We start from the raw sequence: 12,308 nt of genomic DNA, 5'->3' as shown, positions 1-12,308 counted from the left end.
CCCCAAAGCTAATGAATGACTCTGTAGCAGAGATGTGACCTCCATTTAGAACTAGGTCTTCAGGTCAAAGGCAGCTCTCTAGCTACTGGACTACTGATGCTTCCAATGAGTTCACTCAAAAGTAAAACTCACACAAGGAACTTGACCACACAAGTCATATCCTCATCTAGCAGAGTACCACCTGCTGCAAGGCAAAAGTGACAGCAGTGGCATCTAGACCATATATACGCTGCTTATTAGACAAAGCCCCTCACAATCCTGCAATACATATCCCCCCCCCACATACCCCATACTCACCCAGACAGAAACAGCCTTCTCTTTACTACATCACTTTTGGAATCTTCATGACTAATCTGAGATATTCCTATTAACTCTGCTTCCCAACAGTACAATTTATTAATTTTTAAGGTGGTATCATGCATTCCAGAGTCAGTATAATTCGCACATCGCAATCTTTTGTACAGACTTCCAAGGAAGAAGGCTGAAGGCTTCTCTTTCTTTCTCAAGATTACCTTTCCATAGAGAGATTTGTAGGCGTGGCAAATCTCAATTCTTTGTTTATTGCTTCTGGATATTATGAGCTCAAGTATGGCTTCTTTGTTACTACCTAGAGAAGAAAGAAGGCTCAGTCAAGGCTCAGACAACAACACCCTGTAGCTTTTCTTGCAATCTCCTTTGAAATGTCACTTTGATTTACCATTTCCCTTTATAACCGGAACTGACAAGAACAAGGACATCATTGACACTCAACACTTGTTAACACACTACCTTCTACTGTCAAGGGAAAAAGGGAGGAAGAGAGAAGCAGTGTGGGATGCCAGCCACATCTAACTTTTGCAGGTTCAATTACTCTTCATGTTATCGGCCCTGCTCTGGGCCCTGGAAACTACCTGACCAATTTCAAAGAGAGGGTTCATGCCCAACGCCTTTCTCTGCTCAGCACGAAAAATGTACTCGGACTCTTCCCCACCCCCACCCCCAATAACTTTTCAACTGGATTAGAAACACAAATAGCAAGAAATCAGTTAAAAATAGCATTCTATTTTTCATTGTTTTACACCATGAAAGACTAAACCTGTGAGGCTTGAGCCAGACATGGCACAAGCAACAGCAGTTTCCACAGTATCAGGGAGGGCATGGGCCTGTAGCGCTGAGCCAAGTTTACCCTCCTGCCAGCCTTTCCAGTCTTATATAGCTTCCTACTCCCTGGCTAAACAAAACAGGGGCACAACAAGCATGTAAGCTGAAGAGTGACTTTCACGTCACTGAGCTATGCAATGAGAAAGTGGTAACTCAGATCTGGTTAGGAGCGGAATGAACAAAAACAACATTCTGTCCTTTTCTCCACACATTCTGGTCTACCTTCTCCAGGAGAGAAACAAAGGCAGATAATGTTACTATCACTACCTTGTGTTGCTTGGCAGCTTTTGTAGGCAGAACGGATGACAGATGGCAAAGATGACATGATTCCCATTTAGTGATACAAAAATATAGATGAGACTGACAGATTAAAACAACTGTAGAACATACCAAATCCTTTCATAGCATTATATAATGCCTCAGCATCCTGGTTGGCATCAAAGTTTGGGAAATCCTTCACAGAACCCCTATATCTTCCAGCCTAGGGGAAAAACACAGAAAGAAAAACTAGACTATTACCAGTTATATGGCCCAATAACAAAACAATATACTGTGTGCAGAATATAGATATGAATGCAATCCCAGTGTCTGCTCTACACATGTAAAGTTCTCTTTTAGAGATTTCACCAGAGTTCAAACATCTTCATTTATTAATTAAAGCATGTATAGCCTGCCTACTCCCATGGCTCAAGGCAGCTTACAATACATAACAAACATCATATAGCACTAAAACCTGAAATCCCCCCCCCAGCCTAATAAGACACAATAAAATACAACTGCCATTTACACTCCATTAAAAACTAAGGGTAAATAAAGCAGCCTTGCAGAACCTCCTAAAAGTTTCCAAGGATAATGCTCCCCTCATCTCCTCAGGGAGCTCATTCCATAAAATGGGAGCAACTGCAGAAAAAGCACAGGCCTTTTTCAGAATAAGCTGATTTCCCAGGTCAGGCTGGCTAGGCTTCAGCTGTGCTTTAGGTGGCTTAACTCACACAATACAATAGACATTTATTAGGTGTCAGGATCTCATCCCAGGTAAGTATTTGGGACTGTGACATTAAAAAAGACCTCTGTGGCCAGAATTTTTTCTCTGGTTTGATCTGATAGTACAAGAGTAAACCTGCCCTATATTAACAGGGGAAATGAGACCAAGATGTTCAGACTGTCTGGACATTTGTATTTTGGGGGTTGGGTTTATTAAACCTGCAATTTTCAAAAAATCTTCCTACTCCTGCCTCTCTCTCCAAGCTGCATGCCAGATCGGGCCTCCCTGGGGAGTCAAGAGTGTGCAGGCAGTGGGGCTTGTAGGAACACCCCCACCTCTCTCTCCAAGCTGCATGCCAGATCAGGCCTCCATGTGGAGCAGCTTGGAGAGGGAGGCAGGGGAAAGAAGGCCACTGGCGAGGATCTGAGCCAGCAAACAGGTAAGTAAGGGGGAGGGAAGAGGGGGAATGGCAGGGAAGGGGGGAGAGAGGGAGGGGGGATGACGACGGGGCTGAAGCAGCCCGAATAATGCTGAATACATTCAGAATTATTCAGTTCTGCTTTTTCAGCCCCAAATTGTTTTGCTGCTATTTTTGTTGGTTAAAAAAAAAAACACCCGGAAAATGCCAAAAAGGGTTTTTTTGTTTGTTTGTTTGTTTTTTTTAAAAGGGGGGGAGGGAAATATTGATATGCACATTCCTACTGTCCAGTGCCATGCATGAAGGTACAAATGCAGATCATGGTCAAGGGCATCTGAAATTCTACCCCAAAAGCTGCAAGGATGGAACAGTAATCTTTGCAGAGGCACAATGAATGCTGAAGGCAGAAGGGAGCAGCTGCTTTGCACACAGCTATCTGTATTTCATCTTTCACAGTTGCTCCTTCACTCTCTCCCCTCCACCCAATACATGGGAACTCTAGAATCCACCCTACAGCATTATGAAGTGTCCACATCATTCATTCCCTCTCTACATGTGCCTCAGTGGTCTATCTCCTGGATGTGCAACCGGGGCTGCATAGAGAAGCAGAGTGTGGCAAATACTGCTGACAATTATTTCCGTGTTTTGTGTGTGTGTGTGTGTTAAGTGCTGTCGTGTCCGACTCATGGTGACCCTATGAATCAATGTCCTCCAAAATGTCCTATCGTTAAAAACCTTGCTCAGGTCTTGCAAACTGAGGACCGTGGCTTCCTTTATAGATTTCCATGTTAGGAAGTGCTTAGTTCCAGCTTTTACATTCATGGGGATTACTTTGCTCTCCCAGGTTTTTCCCTTCTCAGTTTCATGCTGCCTTTTCTGCAGTCTGTCTCTTATCTCAGTTTGGGAGCTGCTTGTGTTAAGTGGTGTGAAATGTAGAGGCTAAAAATGTTCTCAGATTCTATGGACAGCTTTTAAAATTTCACATGTATAGGAAATTTAATTCTTTCTCTCCTTAGCCCTTCCCCCAGGTCTCTGAGTCATCCTGACTTCCTGACAGAAAGTAAGAGGCCTTCAAGTTATAAATAGATGAGCTGATCTGCCCGGAATTCTACTCATCTATTCAGACTGGCAACGTCTCACAATGCCAATGTCATGCTCATGCATCCTTCTCTTCTTGAAGACTCTTCACCACACAAGGTCCAGAACCCAACCTCTTAAGTAAAAGCATCCTTTTTTTCCACACTACTGCACTCACAGCCACCCCTGCAGTCTCCATTTTGAGATATGAAAGAACGAGATGAGTCACTTCAAGATTATTCCTCTCTTTCTGTGGGGAGGGTCAGCAATATCTCTTTTTTTTGTTGAAAATTTTATTGGTTTTTATAATATAAATTTTCCATGTTGACAAACAATAAAAGTAATATAAAAAACTAAATCATAAATAATGTTGTTATAGTTATTTAAGTACTTAATAAAAATAAAAAATAGCAGTATCTCGAAGCAGCAGATGCCATCTCACTAATATCTTCTACACATGCCATCCTGGCTACTGGGGGTGGAAGGAGACTTTCTGCCAGCTTCTTATATCATTTCCATTTATTTAACAAGTCTATATAGCACATTGGCACAAGCAGGGCTCCTGCAAAGACTTGCAGAGGGCATCTCATGTTCCCCTCCCCCACTATTTCTTCCTTCCCTTCCCTGTTGTGGTTGCCTAGCAGCAGCCACTGAGGCCAGCCATTTCTTAAAGTTGCTTGGGCTGTTTTACTCTCCCATGTTCGTTTTTGATTTCATGTTTGTTTGTTTTCGATTTCAGATTTATCTGCAAACCTGGGTTTCCATGGCCCCAGTCACCGGATTTAAGTATCCATGGTGCAATGTTTAGAATTAGATTTACTGACAAGCAAGGGGCCCACAAGGAGTTGGGGGGGGGGGCTGCCGCACTATTTTACTTTTACTTTCCTGAAAGCCCCACAGCCTCTCCCCTTTTCCAGATTCTTCCTCTCCTACCCGCCCAACAGTCAACCTACCTTTATCTGTCCCCCCCATCTTCACCCTTCCCTCCTCCTCCCCCGGCAACTGCTACCTAGGAAAGCTATGGCCCAGATTTAAGTAGCCTCAGATTTGGCAAGGTTGAGAATTAGAATATATGGAATTTCCTACTGCACACATGCAACATTTTCAAGATTTATTTTAGTTAAATGTAAATCATTGTGGCAACAATTTGGCTATAATGTGTTTCATGCTAATACATTATTTAAAAGTTCAGTATTTTTACTGTTATAAAGTTTAGCTTAGTATCAGTCCTACCTGTTGTGACTGTTTGAGGTTTCTGTCCAAAAAACAAGTTTCCTTTTATTTACTCTGGAATTTGTTTTCTACCTTCAACTTTTATTTTCTCCTACTTCTCATATGTCAAAAATTAAGATTGGTACCACAGGGTGCAGCAGTTTGCAGTTCTTCCTCATGTACTGGGTATTCTTGTAATTTTTCTTACAGAAAGGGAAGACAGCTCTACTTTTAAATCCCATAAAAATGTCAAATAGTACGTGACAGGAAAGAACTGCATATATTACTTATTTAAGTGAAACTACTCATTTGACCCAGTCACCTTGAGTAGTATCACCCTGATAAAGTTAAAAACAATCCTAATAGCCTGATTCCAGGCTTGGACTCATTTATTCATATTATTATATTGTGCTATGACTTGGGGGAAAACTTTCCATCATTCAGAGGGGCCTTGCATTCAATGCCTACTAGGAGCACTCTCTGTTTCTCTTTAGATTCAGAGGTGGTTTTTATATGCTGACTTTAAGGCTTATCGCACCCAGTCCAGGGAACGTTTCTGAACCCTTTATAACACGGAACATTCCTCCCCCCCCCCCCCACACCACATTTTCCCGTTTTGGTCATGAAGCCGTTTTGGAAGCATATAAAGCCTGCAATATCCCAAAACAGTTTTGTGACGATTTAAAAACTTACCCCGTTCCCATAACGTTCTAGCCTTGGGTGCGATAACTCTCAGACGCTTTGAGGACCCTTCCCTCTGCCCACGCCCACTTTCCCCAGCTGCCTCCGACTCCTCCCCTCCTGGTCAATCTTGTGGTCACTCCTCTTTGATTTGCTTGCATCCTCCATTTTTTTATCGCCATCTGCTTTTGCTAAAGGGAGGCTTGTTCGTTGAGACAAGGGTGGAAGACAGCAGGCTACAGGATCCCAGATGGGACTATTTCAGCTGTGCACACTCCTTTTGATTGGTTTGTGCTTGGAGTGTGCCATCACTTAAACATGAGCAAGTGGATTGTATTGCCAAGCATTCTCCCCCCCCCCCCATCACATTGGGGAATTGTCTGCTCTCTACCTAGCCTCAACGGGAATTTCATGTTTTTGGAGGGGAAAAAACCCTTTCTTAACCTCCAAACCACCACAGCGAGCATTCCTAGCAGCCTCTGGTAATTGGAGAAATAAAAATGTATGCTTGCAAGCCCCCCCTTAAACCATGATAACTTCTAGTGCACACCCCTTTAATCTCTAGGCAGAAGGACTTTCCCTATTCTGCTTCTGGGTCCCGATTGATTGCAAGACCCCTGTTTTCCCAACCACCCAACCTTTAGGGCACCTTCCCCCCCTCCCCATTAGTTTCACTAGTTGGTTACAATGCAATCTGATTGGAGAGTTCTGTGTGTGGTTTGTATGCGTGCGAGAACTAGAGGTGGGGGGGAGAAACGTGACCCCATTGTCACGATTATGTGTCGCTCCCTCCACGCCCCCCTCTCTCTTGAGTGCGCGCTATTTTATTGGAGGTGCGCTCTGAAAGCAAACGTTTCAGAGACGTTAGAACGGACAGGAGTGCGGGGGGGAAATTGGAACTCGCATCCAGGACAAACGCTTTTAAGTTGTTTTCCACACATTTCCTGGACTGGGTGCGATAAGCCTCTTTCTCTACCACTTAAGGAGACTCAAACTGGCTTACAATCACCTTCCCTTCCCCACAACAGACACCCTGTGAGGTGGGTGGGGCTGAGACTGTGTGACTAGCCCAAGGTCACCCAGCTGGCTTCGTGTGTAGGAGTGGGGAAACCAACCCAGTTCACCAGATTAGCCTCCGCCACTCATGGGGAATCAAAGCCGGTTCTCCAGATCAGAATCCACCGCTCCAAATCACTACACCATGCTGGCATAGTAGCCCTCCCTTGAAGATGCGGCAAAATCCATAATTCTTTTGTATCGGGGGGAAACACATTCCAAAAGACAATGCTCCAATGTATCAATTTGCTCCAAATGACACAAACATAAACTATTCAAGTAAAGAAGCTTCTTATAGCGACCATCCATTACCTGAGAAGGTAGCACGTTTAATTTGGCTAACATACATGCTCTTCTCGATCATGGAACAGTTAAATATTTTAAATATTCAGAAAAGGCCCTAGGATATGACAAACCTAAATAAAGGGGGGAGCAAACTCTACAAACTGCATATACTAACCCCCCAAATAAAGTAAAAACTGTTTTGCCATGGTTTCAGAATTTCTGGAAATTTTACAACTGTTGTCTCTCTTCACCCTTTTTATAAGTACCTTAGAGACCCAGTATGGTGTAGTGGCTAAGGTGTCAGACTAGAATCTGGGAACCCCAGATTCAAATCCCCAATATGCTGTGAAAACTTGCTGGGTGACCTTGGGCCAGTCTCTGCCTTGACCCTGGCAAGTATTTGTATGTGAGACCTCCAAGGAATTCCAAGGTTGTGACACAGAAACGGGCAATAGCAAACCACCTCTGAACTACCTTGCCTTGAAAACCCCACCAGGGTTACCAGAAGTCAGATGTGATTTGACGGCAAAAAAAAAAAGGAAAAAAAAGGACCTTGTGTGTCCATCTTTAAAGCAAAAGCTACACCCCATTCTTGGGTCCAAAAAAAAGCTCAGTGGCACAAACAACCCTCCAACACTGACAGTATTCATAGCAACAACTGTGTGTGGATTTCTTTAACAGGGAATTTCCACCAGGGCTCTTTGCATTATTTACCAGGGACCCTGGGCTAAGAAAACTGTCAGAGAGAGGGGTGGATTTATTGTATTGCATTTGATGGGAAGGTTTTTCCTGCAAGGTTCTATGCACATCATGAGCTTTGGGAGAGTTTGTATAAGAGTGGTATTTTCAGACCACCAAGCAACGGCCATCTGACAGACCGGTCTCTGAAACATAGCAACATGGTACAAAGCTGCTTATATACACACATATAACAATTGTCCAGATGTGAAAGTAGGACAGCATGGTCAGGAACAGAGTACTAGAAAGTTCTATGGAGTTCAGGTAAAATATTTCACTCACATTCATCACTACACATAGGTTGAAGACAAACAATAGCAGAAAGCTGCTGCTAGAGGTGCATACACTCATTCCATCCCACTTTGGGGAGGGGCTGTGCCTCAGTGGTAGATCATCTGCTCGACATGCAGAAGGTCCCAGGTTCAATCCCCGGCATCTCCAGTTAAAGGGACTAGGCAGATTATGTGAAAGACCTCACCTGAGACCCTGGAGAGCCCTGCCAGTCTGAGTAGGCAATACTGGCTTTGATGGACCAAGGGTCTGATTCAGTATAAGGCAGCTTCATGTGTTCTAGTAAGAAGGTTTTGTAGGTTATTATTCCAAAACCACACAAAAGCTTTCTGTACAGAGGTAACTGTGGGACATTAAAAATATGTGCTCACACCATGAAAAGCTAAGCTTCTCTCAAACCTTCTCTATTCTTCTAAGGTGCATTCAAGGTACATATAAGCAGGGGTCAGTATGATTTTTTCTGCTGCCAAGTGAGTTCGCTTTTTCCATGTCTTTATTCTTCAACTAACACAAATTCTTGTTCCCAATCGGATGCTGATTTTCTCTTTATCTCAACCTCCTCATTTTTAAAAATTGTGTATTCATTTGTTACCTTTTTTAAAAAACAACTATTAAACAGAAAAAAACAAGTTTGAGGAGGGGAGGGAGAAAAAGGTGGCTTCATGGTTATTATAAGGGCAAAGAATCAGCAAGCCAATCAGTCCAGAGAGGAAAGGCAGTCTATTTAGTTGGTCTTCAAACTGCAGACAGTAGGTCTAAAAGCCAGAGTGTTCTGATTAAATTTACACGTCTATGTACCATTTCAAAGACAATAATACTTAACTTGGTTAGGTCTTAGGAGTTCTGGAAAAAAAAAACACGTATTCCACCTTTATCACTGAAACAGACCTGCATTATACCTGCACCCAGCAACATCCAGAACAGTGCACTACAGAAGTTTCTTTCTAGCACAGGACACCCATAACATGCTCCCCTGAGTATCAAACATCAAAAAAGATAATGCCCTGGGTAGCACATGCTGAACAGCCTTGGCTCAGAGTAGCTGCTGTGAGACCTTAGTAGTAAAGTCTGACATATAGGTTAGGCATGAGGTGAAATCTCATCTCTGTTCCTCCAAGGATACACAAGATGAGGGCATCCTCTGCCTACCCCCACGTTACTCCTCTGTGGCAATCAGAATCAATTCACATATGCATTCACCATGGTCTGTTCAATAAATCTAAAGACACCTGGCTGAACATGTAAGCTCCAAACAAAACAGTGCATTTGAGGTATGCCAGGGGATATGAAACTCTATTCCAAGGTATTTGGTCTGCTGTGAAATTTCCAGCTTTGGATACTAAGCCATTTCATATAACTTCCATAACTCAGAAGTCCCCTCTAAGGCGAACTGTGCTGTCAAGTCACAACAGCTGACTTATGGCAACCCCATGAAGTTCCACCTCAGGTTTTTTGAGGCAAGAGATGAGCAGAGCCAGTTCGCCATTTCCTTTCTTTGCACAGCAGCCTCAGTCTTCCTTAGTGGTCTCCCAAGCTGTTACAACATCAGGCTTATCTGGGCTATTAGGGATGCTACAAATGCCTCTATCCCGTAGTTTAAACAAAGGCAACAAGAGCTTATCAGTAGCTCTGAATTACTCTTCTCTCAGTGAATCTCACAAAAACCAACCCCCATCCTTTAGAAGGGATGGCCACTGATGGAGCAATAGCTGAATTACCTGTGCAGGGGACACAAGTTTCGTATCTCAGATCTAGAGAGAGGGAAGCAAAGACAACTTTGAATCTGGAACTTGGGAAACTATTTGACAGAGGCAATCTGTGCTACGCCTCCTTATGTCACATTCTGATCTGGAATAAAAATAAAAAGCAACCCCTTTCATGGTAAAGCCCCTCTGGCTAGAGCATGGGGCCTAGCAAAGTTACTTGGGCCCAGAAGGTCTGAGAGGTACTTCTCAAGGAAAAAATGGTGAGTCAGAGAACAAGGGCTCCAGCTCAGATCACAAAAAGCCCCCTTCTTGAGCTCTCTTGTAGCTGGCCTCATGGACATTTGCTATGGAAGCCTCTGGAAATTCAAACTACATCTACTTCAGTGACTAAACAAACCAAGTATCTCCTTCTGTTTCTTCACCTTCTTGCCCCCGCTGTGGCCGTTCTTCTCTCTCTATGTTCTACACCATAGAGATTTCATTTTGGAGACTAACATACATCTGCTTTCGGTTTAAAACCAGTGCTTGTCTGCAGAAGGAAAGAATGTAAACTGTGCTTGCGAATCTTACTCCCGCAAAAAGCCACAAAGGCAGGCAGGCTGCCTTCCTTTTTCCATGTGAAACCAAGCTAGCTGCATGAGAAGCAGAGTACAAGAAGGTCAAGCATCATAGTGGCCTCTCTCCTTAGAAAGTACAGTTTGGGAGTGGAGGGGACTTCAGTTCTCTGTTAAAAGAGTCAGTAATCCCTCTCTCATCTGTCCACTTTGGTAGGTGACTGGAATTAGACAATAACATAGGTAGGTAATCACAACTGGAATGACAATATGGCTTTGGTTATTGTTACCAGCTCTAACAAACCTAGGACTTTAATTGAGTAAGACTCAAGAACTGAGGTCTGTAGCTATGGGAAGCAGTTGGGGACTATCACCCCATATATATAAGATGCTCCATCTTTGAATTTTCAGTTTTCTTTAAGAACAACGGGTCTCTAGCCCTTTTTGTTGATGAGTTATAAGGGAAAATGTGTTGGTGCCCCTTCCTGATCAAATTAATTCTCGTCTGCTCTGTCCCACCACCTTTATTCCCAGGGCCCCTATCACCACTGTCTTGTTTCTATTCCTCTTGAATATCCATAGTGATAAGTGAGACTATTGGGCATTAAACTAGAGTGAAATATATCTTCCTCTGTTTACAGTGGGAAATTTGCATCAGGAATAAGTGGGGTGGAACACAAGCCACCTTGATGCAATTTCCCGGTCTAAAAGAATGCATACCTCTGAGTGTGCACAGAATACCTTTTATTCTGTAATTAATAACTACTGTCAAGATCCTGCCCTCACCCCTCTCAATCTGAGATTAGGCGTGGGATAAAGGACTGAAAAGGAATAATGCTTAGACAGGTTTAAACTGCAGAACCTTCCACAGCAAGAAAAGAATTCCTTTACTACAGAAGGCCAAAGGTTTGAGGGGGCATAATTTCCAGGAAGTTAAGACTAGAAGAACAAGGAGGATCTTTGGGAGGATTTGTGCAGACTAATCACTTCTCTGAACACCAAAACTGCAAACACTCTGTGCATGTGCAGAATGCTTTTCCCTCACTACACAGTAGCCAGACACAGCAAGCAGACCTAACTGATTATTAGGGGATTACTTCTATTTTGAAGAAATGATTTGCAGGGAGACCACCAAGGAGTAACAGGGTTGCTGTGCAGAGGAAGGCACTGGCAAATCACCTCTGTTAGTCTCTTGCCATGAAACCCCCCCCCCCCAAAAAGGGGTTGACGGCACTTTACACACACATAACTCGTATCTCCCTTTTTAGCAGCTAAGGTACTAATTGTTATTTCCTCCACCAGTCGTTTACCCAAAACAGCTTTAAATCATACCCTGCAATCTTATGCCCTACTTAAGAATGTAGGTACAGTAATTAAATCAGCAAAGGACACTTAGTAGGCTCATAAGCGAATCATAAGAATATAAGAAAAGCCATGCTGGATCAGACCAAGGCCCATGAAGTCCAGCAGTCAGTTCACACAGCGGCCAACCAGGTCCCTGGATAATTAATGAGGTATCATATTGACAATTTATAGCTTCTTCTAAGACTTCTACACATGCCTGCTTGGGGTAACTACTGTACATGCAAACTGGGAATGGAAAGAAATAATTCGCACTAAAAGCTCAACTAGATTTTACATTTAGTACATACATTTCTATTTTTTTTAAATGTTAGTCTGGTAAGCAGTCTATGCCTTCGAGGGCCTGCCACTACTCAAGAAGAACATGCCTTACCTTTCCTGGGCTTGACATGGCGTCTGGACTGAGAATAGCAGAGGAAACTGAGGATGCTGCAAAATAGATGAAAAAGAATGAACGAAGTTATTATTTCATTTTTCCCCCCCAGCTGAAGAATGTTCCTCAGTGATGGTTTTACATGAGAAATGAAGGGATCTGAGCTTAATTGGAATCCTTACCCTGCATCTCAAGTGAATAAGTCTTTGCCATGTTGCCTCAGTGCTACAGAAATGGCACTGGTCATGTACTCAGAGGCACCTGGCTTCAGACATCCTGGATGTGCAAAGAAAAACAGTACTGTGGCCTTGTAGCTTTCAAGTAGGGTTGCCAGGTCCTTCTTCGCAACCAGCGGGAGATTTTGGGGGTGGAGCCTGAAGAGGGCAGGGTTTGGGGAGGGACTTCAATGCCATAGAGTTCAATTGCCAAA

At 43.3% G+C, this 12,308-nt stretch overlaps 1 protein-coding gene across 2 annotated transcripts in view; it reads right to left on the bottom strand.

The window, feature by feature from the left end:
• ANXA6 (annexin A6) overlaps positions 1-11,923 on the bottom strand; it is a 50,648-nt gene extending 38,725 nt beyond the window's left edge. For both annotated transcript variants that reach the window (XM_056857253.1, XM_056857262.1), the window contains exons 1-3: positions 11,879-11,923; positions 1,531-1,621; positions 513-607 (exon numbers count right to left, since the gene is read on the bottom strand). In XM_056857253.1, coding sequence (XP_056713231.1) covers positions 513-607; positions 1,531-1,621; positions 11,879-11,896 — 204 coding nt within the window. In that variant the 5' untranslated portion in view covers positions 11,897-11,923. The remainder of the gene's footprint in view (positions 1-512; positions 608-1,530; positions 1,622-11,878) is intronic.
• Between the last annotated feature and the right edge of the window lie 385 nt (positions 11,924-12,308).

The sequence above is a fragment of the Euleptes europaea genome, chromosome 1, assembly GCF_029931775.1.
Source record: "Euleptes europaea isolate rEulEur1 chromosome 1, rEulEur1.hap1, whole genome shotgun sequence".
Taxonomy (NCBI): Eukaryota; Metazoa; Chordata; class Lepidosauria; order Squamata; family Sphaerodactylidae; genus Euleptes; species Euleptes europaea.
This window is presented reverse-complemented; position numbering and strand designations above follow the sequence as displayed.